The 20,441-nt window shown below is 36.2% G+C and overlaps 1 protein-coding gene across 13 annotated transcripts in view; it reads left to right on the forward strand.

Moving 5' to 3' along the window:
* Positions 1-20,441, forward strand: part of LOC100372571 (serine/threonine-protein phosphatase 6 regulatory subunit 3-like) — a 44,299-nt gene that overhangs the window by 10,836 nt on the left and 13,022 nt on the right. For 4 of the 13 annotated variants that reach the window (XM_085506622.1, XM_085506624.1, XM_085506629.1 and 1 more), the window contains exons 6-16: positions 2,411-2,589; positions 3,694-3,807; positions 4,412-4,559; positions 7,017-7,169; positions 7,809-7,937; positions 8,442-8,625; positions 8,890-8,978; positions 9,449-9,538; positions 17,667-17,764; positions 19,188-19,251; positions 20,199-20,323. In XM_085506622.1, the coding sequence (XP_085362748.1) occupies positions 2,411-2,589; positions 3,694-3,807; positions 4,412-4,559; positions 7,017-7,169; positions 7,809-7,937; positions 8,442-8,625; positions 8,890-8,978; positions 9,449-9,538; positions 17,667-17,764; positions 19,188-19,251; positions 20,199-20,323 (1,373 nt within the window). The remainder of the gene's footprint in view (positions 1-2,410; positions 2,590-3,693; positions 3,808-4,411; positions 4,560-7,016; positions 7,170-7,808; positions 7,938-8,441; positions 8,626-8,889; positions 8,979-9,448; positions 9,539-17,666; positions 17,765-19,187; positions 19,252-20,198; positions 20,324-20,441) is intronic. The other 9 variants (XM_085506623.1, XM_085506628.1, XM_085506633.1 and 6 more) reach the window with 6 other exon arrangements.

Genomic DNA, 20,441 nt, shown 5'->3' on the forward strand with positions numbered 1-20,441 from the left:
TTTTAAATATTGTCTTAACAAATGCCGTAAAAACAATAAATCATAAAATTCCTAGCAGTGAAACTTAAGTTTTGACAGTTTGTATATGACTAGAACATAATAATAATGAAGAGTATTTATATTGCGCTTAACCTAAATTAGCTCTAAGCACATAACAAAAAAGTAAATTTCAATTCAATTCAAATCAAATAGGTGAGTTTTCAACCTATTACAAAAAGTGTCATGAGAACTTGAGCGGCGGACATCATATGGTAGATTGTTCCAGGTTGCGGGGCCAATATAAGCAAATGTGCGTTCACCATATGTTTTTGTTGAAACGCACGGTTTCAAGAAAAGGAAGAACGAAGTTGTCTGGCAGGAGTATATAGTTGAAGTAGTTGTGATATGTATGATGGACCGATGGCAGCTATGGAATTGTAACAAATACAGTCAAACCTGTGTTAACGACCACCTGTGCAGAGCGGCCACCTGCTCATAGCGACCACCTCAGTACAGTCCCTTCGCAATTTACACGTTAAAGACACTGGATATAGCGACCACCTGTCCAACGCGACCAGCGACCACCCTATTGTATACCTATTCACACTTTAACCTTTGTATAACGACCACCAACATGTCCATCAGACGGCCTCAGCAAAAAGACAATAGCTACTTGTGAATCGCTAACAGGAAAGTGGCCATATGTTACGTTCAGATTACCGAGTACGCAATCTGTAGACAGGGGTGACAATCGCAACTTGGATTGTGAAGTTGCGAAAAAGTAAAAAAAAAAAAAGTTGAATATCATCTGAATGTAACGTCTGGAGACTGGAAAGATTTTAACAACAAATTAAAGCAGTTTCATTCAAAGTTGGAAATGAAAAACTAGCTTGTTTCCGATCGGTACTACCCCGGTATACTATCGATCCCCAGCCGGCCAGTGGCACTTCTGTGGACAAGAAAAATGAACCAGTTTAATTAAATGAGAGATGTTTTATTTACCCTGTCGACATGAAATACCCGAACAAAATAATAAAACATTCGATTATTTCGTTCTCATCGCGGGATTGCAAAATCCGACCTATTTTGGCCGCCATGTTGTTTGTTGTTGATCGTTATAAATTATGCTAATGAAGCTAGCGCATGGGCAAAACTGAGGGGTCATCTCGGGGTTATTCTCAAGGAAAATGATTTCTATTTTGATCCTCTTTTTTTATAAACGGTAATATCAATAATTCGAGAAAAATTCATTTCGTTTGGGCAGTTTTGATGCGTCGATGCTTGCAACAAATAACTGTAAAATTGCGTGTACGATCATCGTGTTTCATTTCCGGTTCGTTTGACTTTCTGATTCAACGCCGAGAGTTGGAGCAATCGTTACGAGTTTGGTAAATTTTGTTTATTACCAATGCTTCTTCATTTTTAATGCTTGTTTGTTTGTTTTTTCAAACACGGCAACTTTGCCTGTGCATTTTGTCACAGTGTACAATCGACAATACTAACGATGGGACTGATTACCGCCTGTGATGGGCTGGGGAATAAGACGAGAGCTTGGCGAGAGTGTGAAAGTCCGAGCTGAAACGCCAATGCGGCCGATCGTTGACAATCGTTCTTATGCATTAAATACACCAATGAATCCATGGGCAGAATCACTTGGCTTCAGTGAATTTACATGATATAATTTGTAGTAAAAAAGTAAAACTGTGTAATTATCCAGATGAAAATGAGTGACTTATTAAAAAGACCAATTCATTGTAGGTTTGTTTTGCTTATGATCTCCCTTAAAATTCCCACCCTAATTAATATTCATGATTAAATGAATAAATTAGGCCACCTCCATATAAAGACCACCTGTCTATAAAGGACAGTTTGGCTCAGTCCACTGACTGTCCTTTATAGACAGGTTTGACTGTAGTTCTGATTTTATAATGTATACGATATGTAATTGGTACCCAGTGCAGTGATTTTAGAAGTGGACTGACATGATCCGATTTCTTTGATTTACAAATTAACCGGGCAGCTGCGTTTTGAACACGTTGCAGTTTGTTTGTGATAGTGAGAGGACAGCCGGCCAGTAGACTATTACAATAATCTAGATGAGAGAGTACAAATGCACCGATTAGAGTCTTGGTAGCATCAGGGGTCAAATAATGGCGAATCAAACTTATCTGTCTTAGCTGAATGTATGCCGCCTTATATACATTTCCGACATGTTGTGAAATCAGCCAGGTCAGACAGGAGCACCTGCAACAAAAGATTTCCAAAGCTTCTGTTGATGTACATATAGTTTATGAACATTTATTTGACCTGTCCTATATAAAGTCATTGAACAAAGTAGGATAACAACAAATATATTTCAAGATAAAATTTGTCACATTTATTTAAAACTGTCAATTGTTAAAATATATAATGTATCATCTTTTTTGTCCAGTGGTTGAATGATCAGAGGCTTATACAACGTTTAGTTGGCTCAATAGACCCTACACACGATGAAGAAAAGCACAGTAATGCTTCGCTTACATTATGTGAGCTAATACGACTTGGTAGGGAACACATGTCTCAACTACAGGAAAGTGCAGATGATGATCCGTTACTTACCACCATGGAACAGTAAGCTTTACTAAAATTACTTATATATTGTGCTTCAGTGTTTGCAATGGTTGCTATGCCCTAGGATTTACGGTAACCTTTCAGGAACTTGACCTTTGTGAATGTTCTTCCTAAAATGAACAAATTATAAACATGTATTTATGGAGCCATTGTAAGACAAATGGACTTATTGTGGATATACATGCATGCATGTCCTGCTGAATGCTGACAAATAATGTTAGCAATAATGATGATTAGCCAAAGTTACATGCTTGGTTTTGTGAAAGAGACTTAAAGAAAAGTAAACCTAGCCACATTCATGATTGTGTAGTTACCATGAATTAGTATGAATACTTCAGAGGATTTTTATTTTTCTTGCACCCGTGTGAATGAGAAAGCCTCCTGGAAAAACATGTGGGGAGTTTTCGTGGAGATGAGAATCACCTTACAAACACGCAAAAAACACAAGCACCATAGGTTTTGAGTGACGTTAATTCCCATGATTGTTATGAACGAGTTCAGTCTTGGGCTATTCAACAATTGGGAACAGTGTATGTAGTTCCAGTGAAGCACATCAAAATTAATATCCAGGAACTGTGACTCAAGCCGCCATACAGCAAGGTTTGAAGCTACAAGTATTTTATTCTGTGTGTTTCTCTGGGAAAGTTGATTCTAAACACTGTTCAAAATATTGCTACATATCGGATCAATTGAACTGTGACTGTGAACTGTATTACTGCGACATTATGTGGGGCGTAGTGGCCAGAAAAAATGACAGAGAAACTGAACTTTGTAAACAACCAACACAAAGTCTGATAAAATGTAACAGTGTCATGATTGCAGCCTTTAGTTATTGGTTTAGCCCCGAAGTTTGAGCTTGATTACATATTTACATGTATACATCTATGAAGGGCTTATTTGTCAACAAAATTATTTATACGTATGTGAAAATGGTGGACAGAAGCTCTGAGAAAATATAATTTGCAAAACTCTTGCGAAAGTGAAAGTACACAATGTTTTTTATTCAGTTTTTAGAGGTCATGTAAACATTCAAGTCTGGAGACTAGATAGTTTTTGCCAGGTTACTAGTTTTCACTATAAATACTATGATGTTTTACTCTGCAGGCAGGAAACTGTGTCTGAACTGATGAATCATATGTTACATGAAGAGAAGTCTGAATCTGCTTTAGCTAATGGAATTGCTGTGTTACTGGCACTCACAGAGTTCAAGAAGAATGGGTAAGCTTACAGAAATGAGCGTAATGCTACAACAACTGACTGTCTCTCTCTTTTGCTTGAAATGGCTTTTTTCTTAGAGTGCTATTCCTAATATTCTTTGGGGAAACACTTCAGTTGTAACATGTGAATAGCATGTGAATTTTCTTGAAAATATTGATATCGAACACAATGAATTTGTTGTACCATCTTTAGTTGCAGTACAGCCAGGTGTAACATCACTTCTATGTTTGCTATCAGCTTACTATGCCATTTTAGCTCCGCTGTCATCAGGCAGAACTGATGTCCCATCCCTAGTTACTTTGCCCAATGTTCATATCTTTAAAAACTTAACTGGTCACAATATTATTGTTGTCCTGTCCCTAATTGAGATGTCCAATGTTTTGCTGATCACAATATTATTGTTGTTCTGTCCATAGTTGCGATGTCCATTGTTCATATCTTTAAAAGCTTAGCTGGTCACAATATTATTGTTGTTCTGTCCATAGTTAATTTGTCCAATGTTTATATCTTTAAAAACTTAGCTGGTCACAATATTATTGTTGTCCTGTCCTTAGTTGCAATGTTCACATCTTTAAAAGTTCAGCTGTTTTATCTCAATGTGTAGGTGGATGTCCTTCCTTTTTAGACTTGATGGTCAAGAACAGTTAACAGCCCTGGATGCTGAACGGCTGGCTAAAGGTGTTAGTAGCGCTCTACAAGGTGTAACTCCTAAATTGAGAGATTTGCATCAGCTTCTCACAGACCCCCCAAAGGTAAGCTAACCTCAGGCACATTTGTCACTAAGTTGTTCACAATTGTTGGGTTCCTACCGTTAAAGTCCTATTATAAACCGCGGTTTATATTACAATGTATCAATTTAAAAATTGGGATCAAAAGCTCAAGTTCGGGGTGCAGTTTCTATTACGTACATATTGCAATCACTAAATGGGCGTGGTCATTTGTTGTCCACAACACATGCACAAAACAAACAATACACCGTACAATCTCTTGAATAGGCGTCTGGGAAGAGTGAAAGGCCTTATTTTGGTTCTAAAATAGGCGTTAACGAAATGTTGAAAAATTACAGTCAATCAAAAAAAAAAATTCCACATGATACAAAAAATACTCAGTATTTTTAATGTAATATGCATTTATTTTTTTAATTTTCTTGGTAACGAAAAGTATATTCTAACAGAAGTTTCAAATAAAAACACGAATGCACTGCTTAGTAGCAAATGATCACATAACGGTAGCTCGATCCGGCCATGCTGCGGGTCACAAGTGAATAACTTACTTGTTTTCGAAGTGTTGATATTGGTGATTATTATTTAGTAGTGATTACAATAACGCACGAAAAATAAATTCGTTGAATTGTTATAAAATGCAAGTAAAATTCAACTTAGTTTCCCCGTAAGCAAATGATTTCAGTCACATGTAAACAGCCGATACGATATCTGCCATGTTTTTGAATGCTCGCGTGACGTATATTTGACCGGATAGGTCAAGTCGCTAATTAACCAATCAAAATGCTGGATGGTGCCCACGTGTCTAAATTACATAGCTCATTTAAATATGTTAATGACAGTTCAGCGACCTCATGGTGAACGCAACACGGAAGAGATTTACCGATAATGTAGTGCGATCTTTTGCCTTTGATTTCCATGGGAAAACTGCATGATTTTTTTTTTAAATCAAGAAATTATTTGTTTTCGAAAGATAAATTATTCTTCAATGCTCAGTTTAACACTTTTACGGTGATAAAAGCTCATTGTCTAAAACTTACAAAACACAGACGTATTCAGAAAAAGTATTGACGAGGTCGCCGCCAGAACAAAAGCAGTTTCATTGCCTGTCTGACATCTTATCACCGCTGAACAATAAATAGGTGTGAATATTTTTAGGCATGTTGTCGAAACAAATGAATAGGATTAGGAACAATGCCGTTTTGGAACAGCTGGTTGAAACAATGAAGTCAGTCACGGTCTAGTTGAATTGGGGGTGCGGTTAGTAGTAGGTACTTTTCAAGTTTTTAATTTTTGTTAAGAACTCTTTAACCCCGAAGCCGGAATTGGGGGTGCGGTTACTATTACGTATGCGGTTTATATTAGGACTTTAACGGTACTTGGGGGGAAAAACCATGGTGGCTAGTTCTATAATCTACAGTGTTTTCCCTAAGGTAGAATGCTACTTGTAAGTTTTTGACATGGGCACCTGTAACAGTGACAATATATGTCAAATTCTGTCTACATATATTTGTTTTAGTATTAGTCAGCAGTATGTTGAAAATGATAGAATAATATGCATAAGAAAAAAAAAGATTTCATTATAAAAAGTCATGCTGAAATACTGCTACATTTGTAATAAACATTATTTTTTATAAGCTCTGCTGTCGACTTTGTCGAGCAGAGCTTATCATATGAGTGATTGTCCGTGTCAATGTTTTACTTTTTCGACTTCTTCTTGAAAACTACAAGCCTGAATGCTTTGATACTTGGTGTATTTGTACCTTGGGTAGACCTCTCTCAGATTTGTTCATTTCATGATTATATCTTCAATTCTTTAATTTTGGTGAATATTTTTGTCATTTTTGGTAAAAAGGGATATTTTTGACTTCTTGTTGAAAACCGCAAGTCCACTTGCTTATATATAACATATATATAGGTACTACATGTGAACCTCTCTCAGATTCGTTCATTTCATAATGATATCTTTAATTCTCTAATTTTGGTGAATATTTTTGTAATTTTTGGTAAAAAGTGATATTTTCAACTTCTTGTTGAAGTCAAGTTCTAATGAAAGGGTTTTTGGTAGCCCGCAATTGATTTCTTTGACAAAAGGGGTGTGCACAAATGTTTGACAATTTTCTCAAATTCAAAATACCTTTTGGCAAGGAATGTTTCACTAAATATATCACACTATCCTAGCCTAAGTAGTGTGACAACCAATCATCAGTACTTAGCTGGGTCAACTTTTCCAGTATTGATTTGGCTTTATTTTTTTGACTTTTAATCATTGTAATGATACTGTTTACAGTATGATTTTAGAAAAGTCCTACTCTCACATTTTACATCATTGTCTTTATTGAGTCTGATTGTGTTTAAACCAAATACCTTAGCTTTATAGTGTGTGACTGTGATGCCATATCTTGCATTTTATTTCAATAAACCAACTTTGTGATATGAATTATATACTTATTATGTGAATTTGTGACAATTGGCTTTGTTTTTCAGCACCGTGCAATGCCTACAACGATAGGAATGTTAGAACCCCCTCTTGGGAACACGCGGTTACAAGTAGCTCGACTGATAGCAGCATTATTATTAACAAATACTCATACAGTTAATAAAGAACTTTGCCAATTATCAACACTTAAAACATTATTGGTGAGTACATTTTTTTTCAGGGCATGAATATGATTTCCTGGACATCTTGTGCACTGTTTTCTAGCACTAGGTATTCTATTGTCTGTGCAAAGTTCTGGCACTCAGGATTTGTGAGACTGTATACATAATTTGTGTTAACATTAGGACTCTGTGTTGTTTATCAGGATTTGTTCTTCCAGTATACATGAAACAATATAAGGTTATTACGAAGTTACCTCAAAGTATGCACGAAGACAGTACAACGGCAGTATCGACCGACGCGCAGCGGAGGTCAATGCGACAGCATACTGTCTGAGTGCATACTTTGAGGTATCTTAATGATAACCTTATTATTATACATTTTTTCCTTCCACGAATACATCATGGGAATGCCGAAATTCAAAAAGTTCAGAACAGAATCAGGGAACTTCTTTGTATGGAGTCCGGTCAAACCCTGGTGGCAGCCATGTTTGTTTTTTATTATTAGAGGGTGCTTACGCGCATAATCATTCCATATTTGGAATTCACATTTCCTAATATGGTAGGATGAAAATACTCTGTAAAATACCGCAAAATTATGGCACGCTGTAACTTATGGCGTTATGGTGACAATGTATAATAATTTGTGTTAACATTATGTCTCTCTCTGTTGTTTATCAGGATTTGTTCTTCCAGTATACATGGAATAATTTTCTTCATACTCAAGTAGAACAGTGTATAAATACAGTTATTAGCAATACAGCCACAGAGTCTGAAGACGGTAAACAAGAACATCCAATGTTAGCTTATGTAAGTATTTCATGTACATGCATTTTGGGCGTATGTGGGAGGAGTGTTGAATTCTCGGGGCAGGCATTTTTACAGCATGGCAACCATCACAGTGAAAATTCTCAGAAAACGGTACTTTGGGATGGTTGTTGAGACTCCCCTGAACAGTGTAACAAGATTACCTTTGTGTGTGTAATGCATATAAATGTGATTGTTCATGATTACTTCAAAGTTAAGTTCCTGTTGTTTTTCGAATTTTCATTGGCTTTTCGCTCGGTGTTCCATGTTCCTCAGCAGTGCGCGCTGAGCCCATAACGTGGAACGTTAACATATGTGACATAGCTCCGCTACAAGGATAGAAACAAAGACAGAAAATAAGCTATGTTGGCTTATGTAAGTATTTCATATAGTTAGAGTCTTAGAGTATCTCCACACTAAAATATTCTGTAATTATGAATTACAAGTTTTGGTATCATGCTCATTGATATTCAAATGTAATCTTGACAAATGCATCTTTTTTCACAGTTATTTTCTGATTGTAAATTAATTGAGAGAATATTAGATTGCTGGGAAGAAAATGACCAGCTAGAAGCCAAGAATACTGGCAAGAGAAAGGGTTACATGGGTCACCTCACACGCATATGTAACGACATAGTTCATGCAATGGACAAAGGATGTAATAGTCAACTTATTAAAACTCATTTTAAAGGTATGTCATTTATTTTTCAGATCTTTCGTTATTGTATTCATTTTCATCACTATATTTTATAACCTAGGTCATTCTGTTGTTGATTTGTGGGACACGCTTTATTCCATTTATAATAAAGAGGCACATAATAAATTGTCTATTTCTTATTAAGACTCACTATACACAAGTGCTAACACAATTTCTACCAGAATTATCTAAGGTGATATTAACATCATTCCGTAATTAACATTTAATGAACCCATGGTGGTTTCTTTCTCCTTACAGAACACATTTCACAAGAGGACCGCGAAAGGTGGGATGTATTTGTGTCAGGGTCTTTAGCAGAAACAAATAAGAAAAACTCAACAGATTTGGTGAGTATTGATTAAATCCTACTTGGGGTTGAACATAAAAACTTACTTAACTCCTTCCATGGGCCACAGTCTCAAGAGAAAAACAGTATTGGTTATACAGAAACCAGTGACTGTTGCGTAAAGTCAAGTTAATCTGCCATCTTGATTTGAGGTTGAACTATTTAAAAAATTAATATGAAGACAAATATTATTTGTCAATATCAAATAATTCATTTGGTTTATTTGTGTCCATGAGATGGTGGCCATTAATATCATGAAGCCTCTTCAAAATAAAATGACATGTAACGCAGAGGCATGGGTGTATTAGACATTGTTGGTTTCCAAGATGAAGGCTCGCACAGGTTTTATTGATTTCAGGCTTTTTCTGAAGCACTAAAAACGAACTAGCATATGTTTAGTTGCTGTCATGTCGTTATGACCAATCTGACCAGTGATATTTGTCAAGTAATAATTGTACATTCTTGTACTAGGTCGGTGGTCATCCATTACATTCATCAAGTGAAGACGATGATGCTGATTTCCGAGACATTCCTTTTCCACAAGACGCTGCCATGCAGCAGGTGAGCACCGCTTCAGTTCTTCTCACTCCAACTCTAACCTAATGACTTTAGTTTTGCTAACCGTGATCCCTATCTGACCTTTTTAGTACTCCACACTGCTACCCCTATCTGATCTCTTCAGTACTCCACACTGCTACCCCTATCTGACTTTTTTAGTACTCCACACTGGTACCCCTATCTGACCTCTTCAGTACTCCACACTGGTACCCCTATCTGATCTCTTCAGTACTCCACTCTGGTACCCCTATCTGATCACTTCTGTACTCCACACTGGTACCCCTATCTGATCTCTTCTGTACTCCACACTGGTACCCCTATCTGATCACTTCTGTACTCCACACTGGTACCCCTATCTGTCCTCGTCTGTACTCCACACTGGTACCCCTATCTGTCCTCTTCTGTACTCCACACTGGTACCCCTATCTGTCCTCGTCTGTACTCCACACTGGTACCCCTATCTGATCTCTTCAGTACTCCACACTGGTACCCCTATCTGACTTCATCAGTACTCCAAACTGGTATCCCTATCTGATCTCTTCTGTACTCCACACTGGTACCCCTATCTGATCTCTTCAGTATTCCACACTGGTACCCCAATCTGACCTCTTCAGAACTCCACACTGGTACCCCTATCTGACCTCTTCAGTACTCCACACTGGTACCCCTATCTGATCTCTTCAGTACTCCACACTGGTACCCCTATCTGATCTCTTCAGTACTCCACACTGGTACCCCTATCTGTCCTCTTCAGTACTCCACACTGGTACCCCTATCTGATCTCTTCAGTACTCCACACTGGTACCCCTATCTGATCTCTTCAGTACTCCACACTGGTACCCCTATCTGATCTCTTCAGTACTCCACACTGGTACCCCTATCTGATCTCTTCTGTACTCCACTCTGGTACCCCTATCTGATCACTTCTGTACTCCACACTGGTACCCCTATCCTGGGCTCTCTCTGGAATTTGCTAGGTAATAGTAAATTTACTAATCAAGAAAAAAAAGTATTAGTAAATTTTGTCTGGAAACTGGGGAGCATTTTCCCGTGACAGAACACAACGAGGAAGAGAGAAGGAGAGGTAGGTGTCCCCTCTGTCGTCCGCCAAAAACAAGAACAGCATGCTGAAAATGGTACTTGCTGGTGCAACCTGAGCTCTAATTTTGTGTGTAATTTCATGGCATCAAATTAGGCAGTCTGCTTCACAAAATGTACCATTATGATGGTACAACAAAACATCACAACAAAATATGCAATGTAGACAGAAGAACCTTTATTTGAATAACTCAGTATTAATTAAACATATTCATGATAAGCTCACATTGTTAACAGTTGGGAAAAATAGTCATCATTCAAAAGTTCACTAAGTTCACTGCCAAGAACACAAGTCATCCTGTGAATAAATTTTCACGGGAAATTTCTCAGAAAAAAACTCTATGCCAATCAAAAAGCTGTATATTATTATGAAGTAATCTCCCGTGTTCATCATGAAAAACCCGCATGTTGACGTTTATGACGACACAAAATGACTATTTATTTTCATCGAAATTTCTGAATTAAAGTGAAAAAGTAACTAAAGTAACTTTCGGTCTCGTAACTCGATCTCAATGCTAAGAATGCCCGGTAAGAATGTTACACAAATTATAGTATTTTTCGATCGATTCGCTAACATTGTCTCACCTTCCATTAGCTGTGGAATCATAGCCCTTTGTTGCCGATCGCATTATTTACGTGATAGACACTGACCGGCCCATGTTCGACATACAACAACAAAAATAAAAACAAGACGTCCGAGTGAAATTGTTAGGGCAAAATTAGATTGTATGTCGCACCAAAGAGCTACGGAACCGCAGCTAACCTTCCATTATTTCTGAAATCGTGCTGCAGTACGATCAACTTTCTGTTTCTTGGTGATGTCAGGGTTAGGACACCCATGGGTTTCTGGTTCTGAACACGATTTAGCGGTTTCTCCATCTCGTCGTGAAAAATACTCGTCGAGCAGTTGTCTACTCCTTTTTGACGTAGTCTCCATTTTTAATAAATTAACAAATCACGTGTTTGATAAGGGCGACACGAAACCGTCCCATACTGAGAGTAATGTCGCGGGGTATCTTGAAACGCATGTCGATTAAACTACGCATGTGCTATGACACCAAAATAACTTTAGAGTGGAAAAATACATTCAGTGGCAGTTCCGTGTTGATCGAGATCACCATGTAACAATTGTTGCAATCTTAGAAGTACCGTTAAAGTCCTAATATAAACCGCATACGTAATAGTAACCGCACCCCCAATTCCGGCTTCGGGGTTAAAGAGTTCTTAACAAAAATTGAAAACTTGAAAAGTACCTATTACTAACCGCACCCCCAATTCAACAAGACCGTGACTGACTTCATTGTTTCAACCAGCTGTTCCAAAACGGCATTGTTCCTAATCCTATTCATTTGTTTCGACAACATGCCTAAAAATATTCACACCTATTTATTGTTCAGCGGTGATAAGATGTCAGACAGGCAATGAAACTGCTTTTGTTCTGGCGGCGACCTCTGTCAATACTCTTTCTGAATACGTCTGTGTTTTGTAAGTTTTAGACAATGAGCTTTTATCACCGTAAAAGTGTTAAACTGAGCATTGAAGAATAATTTATCTTTCGAAAACAAATAATTTCTTGATTTAAAAAAAAAATCATGCCGCTTTCCTATGGAAATCAAAGGCAAAAGATCGCACTACATTCTCGGTAAATCTCTTCCGTGTTGCGTTCACCATGAGGTCGCTGAACTGTCATTAACATATTTAAATGAGCTATGTAATTTAGACACGTGGGCACCATCCAGCATTTTGATTGGTTAATTAGCGACTTGACCTATCCGGTCAATAATACGTCACGTGAGCATTCAAAAGCATGGCGGATATCGTATCGGCTGTTTACATGTGACTGAAATCATTCGCTTACGGGGAAACTAAGTTGAATTTTACTTGCATTTTATAACAATTCAACGAATTTATTTTTCGTGCGTTATTGTAATCACTACTAAATAATAATCACCAATATCAACACTTCGAAAAGAAGTAAGTTATTCACTTGTGACCAGCAGCATGGCCGGATCGAGCTACTGTTATGTGATCATTTGCTACTAAGCAGTGCATTCGTGTTTTTATTTGAAACTTCTGTTTGAATATACTTTTCGTTACCAAGAAAATTAAAAAAAATAAATGCATATTACATTAAAAATACTGAGTATTTTTTGTATCATGTAGAATTTTTTTTGATTGACTGTAATTTTTCAACATTTCGTAACGCCTATTTTAGAACCAAAATAAGGCCTTTCACTCTTCCCCGACGCCTATTCAAGAGATTGTACGGTATATTGTTTGTTTTGTGCATGTGTTGTGAACAAAAAATGACCACGCCCATTTAGTGATTGCAATATGTACGTAATAGAAACCGCACCCCGAACTTGAGCTTTTGATCCCAATTTTTAAATTGATACATTGTAATATAAACCGCGGTTTATAATAGGACTTTAACGATAACGGGACATTGTTTAACTTTAAAATGGCAATCACTCGAACCGTAACACGCGTGATGATCACAGTCGAGTCTTGACAATTAAATGAGGGCGATTTGCGAGGGTATTTTGTACAAAATGTGTTCGTAAATCTTACTAATAGATATTTATTTTGTTCGTAAATCTTGTCCAAATTTCGTAATTTACGACATTTGCGAGCGACAGCGAGAGCACAGCTATCTGATCTCTTCTGTACTCCACACTGGTACCCCTATCTGATCTCTTCTGTACTCCACTCTGGTACCCCTATCTGATCACTTCTGTACTCCACACTGGTACCCCTATCTGATCTCTTCTGTACTCCACACTGGTACCCCTATCTGATCACTTCTGTACTCCACACTGGTACCCCTATCTGTCCTCGTCTGTACTCCACACTGGTACCCCTATCTGACCTCTTCAGTACTCCACACTGCTATTCCTATCTGATCTCTTCAGTACTCCACACTGGTACCCCTATCTGACTTCATCAGTACTCCACACTGGTATCCCTATCTGACTTCATCAGTACTCCAAACTGGTACGCCAATCTGACCTCTTCAGAACTCCACACTGGTACCCCTATCTGACATCTTCAGTACTCCACACTGGTACCCCTATATGTCTCAAAACTACTTCAAAACTACCCCAATTTGGCCTCTTTACTACTCTGCACCAATACACCAAGTCAATTGCTGTAAGAACTCTATCCTCTTAGCTGCCTGTTCACTTTGCACAATGTTTTTGCTAATAATCAGAGAGTAGTTATAATTGCAGATGATTTCAATATTTGTAAGTTTTAGTAAATCTTGTGATTGATGACAAGATAAATCCTAATACATTTAAAATAGTATAAGTTGTACACTTGTTGACAAAATGCTTTCAAATAACGTCAAATATTTGCACATCATTAACTTCAGACATTGTTTCTAACATTCTCCCTAATTTTTGGTGTTGGTTGTTTGCTTTGCTAGTTCGTAGTGTTGATTAATTCTAATTATAAACAATCACATGTTTTCCCCATGATATACCACTATATCGATTTGATTGATACCCTGATCCTTTCTTTCTGGCTTTGCAATAAATTACAAAACCAAAATATTGGTGATTTCAAAAACATTCCTAGCAGGAGATTTCTGATTTGGAATTCTATTGGAGCAATGTTGAGTATCTCAATAAAACAATCATTTTTTCTCTGAATTTGTTGTCAATCCTGTAATTCACTTTTCTTTTTCTGATGTTTTGTGTTTTCTTGTCTGATTCTGCTGTAGTTCACCCTGGGCCATTAAACAGCAATTTGTTTTTGTTTTTTAAATGGGACTAAGAAAAATGCCCAACGCATTTTTTCGGCAGTTTTTTGAGGTGTTTTATTTTTAAATATTTTGGCATCATTTTGCGTATCTTTCAACCTTTCCTGACGCCTAATATAGTCAAATTTAAGTTTTGTCGTAGTCATAGCACCTATTCCAGAGTATGTTTATTGTGACTCACTTGAATGAGAATTCTTTGTTTCGACAATGAGCTGTTATCACTGAGGACAATGTTAAATTATTCTTCAAAAGCTCAGTTCATCCTTTGAAAACAACTAATTTTTTGATTTAAAAAAAAAATCATGTCGTTTATCCCTTCAAAATCCAAGTCAAAAGATCGTACTACAACATCTGCAAACCTCTTACGTGTTGCGTTCAATATATTAACATATTTAAATTAGCTATGCTAATTTGAGCATGTTGGCATCAGCCATCATTTTGATTGTTTATTTAGCGGTTTGACCTATCAGGTCAAAGAACACCGTTCTTGAGTGTTTAATATGCGACCTGAATCATTCGCTTACAATGAAACTAAGTTGAAATTTCATAACATAACATTTCATAACAATTCAACAAATTTATTTTTTGTACGTTATTATAATCACTAGTAAGTAATAATCAACAATTGTGAAACGCAGCATGACCAGATTGCGCTACCATGATTAATTGCTACTGAGCAATGCAGTGTTCATTTTTATTTGAAACTTCTTTTAGAATTTACTTACGTTACTGATAAAATTTAATAAAATAATGATTGTATTTGGCATACCAGGTTAGTTTATAATGTGATTTTCTGGAGAAACATGACACTGGGTATAATTGTAATGAAATTTAGGCGGTTTACTTTTTAATTTGGCCAAAAAAATGTATCAAATTGTAAATTAGTTTTTGCAATAGTTTCTTTCGTCTTGGGTGACTCAACTGCCGGCGTTGAAAGTCGGCAAAGGTGGATTTTTCAATGAAAATAGAAGCCCCAAAATGTTTTGTTTTTTTTTGAAATTTTTCAACTCCAAATACTATCGCCCAGGGAGATTTTTTGAATAGGCTAATTTACGGCAGAATCCAGTAATATTCAATCGATACAGTGGTTATCAGCCTTGTTTCTATGGATGTAGGGAGAGGGAGTTGACAGCAATACACCTTTCTGGTTTGAAATACAACAATCCCCCTTGTGTGTTCATTTCTAGATATGAAAATATCAAATTTGGAATGTATAAATGTTTGAAATTTATTGAAACCTTGCTGCTGCTGTCATGTTAATCTTTTGATATCACAACTGTGATGTTGCAGGTTCTTTTTTACATCTAATTGGTCATACTTCAGTAAGGTCAAATTAAATTATGGTTAACATATGCAATAGTAAGTTTTGAAAAGTGTATACAAAATAATTATTGTAAATCGCTTCAATTTTGGAGTAAAGGTTACTAAGTTTTTTTAGTGTCTCACAAGTGACATGTGAGTGTCACTTGCAATCTTTTGATACAACTGTCCTGACAAAAATAGTACAGTCAAACCTGTGTTAACGACCACCTGTGCAGAGCGGCCACCTGCTCATAGCGACCACCTCAGTACAGTCCCTTCACAATTTACACGTTAAAGACACTGGATATAGCGACCACCTGTCCAACGCGACCAGCGACCACCCTATTGTAGACCTATTCACACTTTAACCTTTGTATAACGACCACCAACATGTCCATCAGACGGTCTCAGCAAAAAGACAATAGCTACTTGCGAATCGCTAACAGGAAAGTGGCCATATGTTACGTTCAGATTACCGAGTACGCAATCTGTAGACAGGGGTGACAATCGCAACTTGGATTGTGAAGTTGCGAAAAAGTAAAAAAAAACAAAAAACAGTTGAATATCATCTGAATGTAACGTCTGGAGACTGGAAAGATTTTAACAACAAATTAAAACAGTTTCATTCAAAGTTGGAAATGAAAAACTAGCTTGTTTCCGATCGGTACTACCCCGGTATACTATCGATCCCCAGCCGGCCAGCGGCACTTCTGTGGACTGTCTCGCACATGAAGAGCACATTCCTCCCGTCCCGAAAACAAGAAAAATGAACCAGTTTAATTAAATGAGAGATGTTTTATTTACCCTGTCGACATGAAATACCCGAACAAAATAATAAAACATTCGCTATTTCGTTCTCATCGCGGGATTGCAAAATCCGACCTATTTTGGCCGCCATGTTGTTTGTTGTTGATCGTTATAAATTATGCTAATGAAGCTAGCGCATGGGCAAAACTGAGGGGTCATCTCGGGGTTATTCTCAACGAAAAATGATTTCTATTTTGATCCTCTTTTTTTATAAACGGTAATATCGATAATTCGAGAAAAAATCATTTCGTTTGGGCAGTTTTGATGCGTCGATGCTTGCAACAAATAACTGTAAAATTGCGTGTACGATCATCGTGTTTCATTTCCGGTTCGTTTGACTTTCTGATTCAACGCCGAGAGTTGGAGCAATCGTTACGAGTTTGGTAAATTTTGTTTATTACCAATGCTTCTTCATTTTTAATGCTTGTTTGTTTGTCTTTTCAAACACGGCAACTTTGCCTGTGCATTTTGTCACAGTGTACAATCGACAATACTAACGATGGGACTGATTACCGCCTGTGATGGGCTGGGGAATAAGACTGCATGGCGAGAGTGTGAAAGTCCGAGCTGAAACACCAATGCGGCCGATCGTTGACAATCGTTCTTATGCATTAAATACACCAATGAATCCATGGGCAGAATCACTTGGTTTCAGTGAATTTACATGATATAATTTGTAGTAAAAAAGTAAAGCTGTGTAATTATCCAGATGAAAATGAGTGACTTATTAAAAAGACCAATTCATTGTAGGTTTGTTTTGCTGATGATCTCCCTTAAAATTCCCACCCTAATTAATATTCATGATTACATGAATAAATTAGGCCACCTCCATATAAAGACCACCTGTATATAAAGGACAGTTTGGCTCAGTCCACTGACTGTCCTTTATAGACAGGTTTGACTGTATAATTATAATCTGGCAAACTTTTTGGGCAGTAAAGTTCAATAAAATCTTTCAATGAATAAACATCTTTTCAATCGGATTACAAAGCTAACATGTGCATGACAATTTGTATTATTGATGAATGTACAGTCACAAGTGGGATTTAAAAAGTTGTAAAAACCAGAATTGTGTGCATATATATATATAGTATAGTGCATGTGTGCAGTAGCATAATAGTCAGTCAATGTACGTTTTTTTGGTCTGATGCCTATTGTCAGGCCTTCTCTGATTATCAGATGCAACAAATGACGTCCAATTTTATTGACCAGTTTGGATTTAACGATGAAGACTTTGGTGACCAGGAGGATAATGTCAAGTAAGTTACCATAGTTACTCAAGTACATTATACATTATTGCAACCAATGTGTGAAAACCTAAAATAAATATAGAGGGCATGCTATCAAATTGTCAAGTATAAAGAAATTTCCTGATTGTTTTGGGTGTCTATGCTGAAATTAAGTTAACTGTTCTAACAATAAAGTGAATTTTTGTCATGTTTCGCAAAATATTTATATCCGTTTAATTTTATCCTTATATTTGTTAGGCATTTGGATCATGTCCTTTAAACAATAGTTTTATGTAAAAATGAAGAAGTTGTAGAAAAACATATAAAAATAGACAAAATGTGGCAGAATAAAAATGCCGTTCAAAGAGATATGTTAAAGTTACTCTGATCTTAAATGTAGAATATTGTGATATTTTTAGCTCCGCTGTCGACTTTGTCGAGCGGAGCTTATCATATAAGTGAGCGTCCGTGTCAATGTTTTACTTTTTCGACTTCTTCTTGAAAACTACAAGCCTGAATGATTTGATACTTGGTGTATATGTACCTTGGGTAGACCTCTCTTAGGTTTGTTCATTTCATGTTGATATCTTCAATTCTTTAATTTTGGTGAATATTTTTGTCATTTTTGGTAATAAGTGATATTTACGACTTCTTGTTAAAAAACAAAAATTCAATTGCTTTGATATTACATATATAGATACTCCATGTAGACCTTTCTCAGATTTGTTCATTTTGTGTTGATATCTTCAATTCTTTAATTTTGGTGAATATTTTTGTCATTTTTGGTAAAAAGTGATATTTTCGACTTCTTGTTAAAAACTGTAAGTCCAATTGTTTTTATATTACATATATAGGTACTACATGTGGACCTCTCTCAGATTTGTTCATTTTGTGATGATATCTTCAATTCTCTAATTTTGGTGAATATTTTTGTAATTTTTGGTAAAAAGTGATATTTTCGACTTCTTGTTAAAAAACAAAAATTCAATTGCTTTGATATTACATATATAGATACTACATGTAGACCTTTCTCAGATTTGTTTATTTCGTGATGATATCTTCAATTCTCTAATTTTGGTGAATATTTTTGTCATTTTTGGTAGAAAGTGATATTTTCGACTTCTTGTTAAAAACTGTAAGTCCGATTGCTTTGATACTATACATATTGTTCATTTTCTAATCATGTCTTTAGTTCTTTAATTGAAATGTGCATCGCTAACAGCGGAGCTATCTCAGCCGATAGGCTGCTTGTTTTATAAAAACAGTACTTCTGGATTACCTAATTAGCAATATTACAACTTATCTTGAAAATGTATAATAATGGCACTGTGTTTTGGTCATTCGTTTATTTTATAAACACTGTTATCCTTTTATTTTATCTTTGAAAACACCCTTTAATCTATATTCATACAGTTGTTCTTCATAACAAATGTTTGATGTCATTTTTTTTCAGTGCTCCTTTCGATCGTATCTCAGATATCAACTTTTCAATATCAGCCAATGAGGACAATGTAAGTGTAAGTCAACAAGTCAAAACAGACCCCTTAGCATAGTCTTTAAAATGAAACCCCTGATATGAATTATTGTATTTCTCTCAAGGGTTCCACTTTAGGACTTTGTTAGGGGGATCTTTCAGTATTTCTTAGAATATCTCAATTGTTTTCCAAAATCGCCTCATTGACAAATGCAGGTACGATAAGATTGATTGGGCCGGATAAATTTGTGCTGTTGGACAAGATTTTGTATCTCTTGCTGTCATATAAAACATCCTCTACATTTTAATTCTTGCGACGAGGTTTATAACTTGCAATCTAAATTTATGGCATTTTGCTGTGATGGCAAAGATCAAGTATATAAATCACCTGACATTTGACCTAATATCCTTACTACAGTCTGTATAAATCGTTATTTATATGTAAAGTGTAAAAACCTTTCTTGGAATCTTCTCATCTATCAAATAGAAAATGAATGCATCAAATAACCTGCATGTGATGACAAAGTAACCTTGCAAGTTTGATAATTTTGGGTATTGTTCTCTCAGTGGGTGCTAGCTAGACAATTGTAATAAAGCCTTGGACACAACTCTAAGTTTATTTATTAATAACTCTTAGTCTTCTGTTCAAATGATTATGTTGACTTAAATAGTGATACACTTCTGGCATTTATTGTCAACTCTGAGAACATACATAATAATTTTATTCAACTAAAAAACAAAACAATAATCATATTAAAAACGAAGTTTTTGGTAAGTGTGAATTTCATTTCATTCTGCTGTGAAGTGAATTCTCAAATGTATCGATATAAACGTCAACAAAGTCATTTTTTAAAAGTTCTAAAACGATACTAAGCATAATGCATGGATGACTAACACTTTGTTAATGTACTTTGCAATGATTAGTGAGTAGACAGGTCATTGGTATGTGTTTGTTGAGTTAGCTATAAGTAGTATTCTGTTGTATTACAGCCTAACTCAGCCTTGTTTGAAGCATGTTGTAATGAAAGAATACAACAGTTCAATGACAGTGGCAGTGATGAGGAGGATATCTGGGAAGAAAAAGAGCTGACGTTTTCAACGGCCACTAGAAAAAGGTGGGTCTTGATATCTTTATTGGATGAGTGTTAATAAATAAAACCTTAGTACTAGGATGCCGCCCAAATTTATGCATTTGTGTGCAAACAAAGTAATTTGTAAATTTGTCTAATGGCA

This window comes from Saccoglossus kowalevskii, chromosome 12, assembly GCF_978046115.1.
Source record: "Saccoglossus kowalevskii chromosome 12, keSacKowa6.1, whole genome shotgun sequence".
In the NCBI taxonomy this organism is placed as follows: domain Eukaryota; kingdom Metazoa; phylum Hemichordata; class Enteropneusta; family Harrimaniidae; genus Saccoglossus; species Saccoglossus kowalevskii.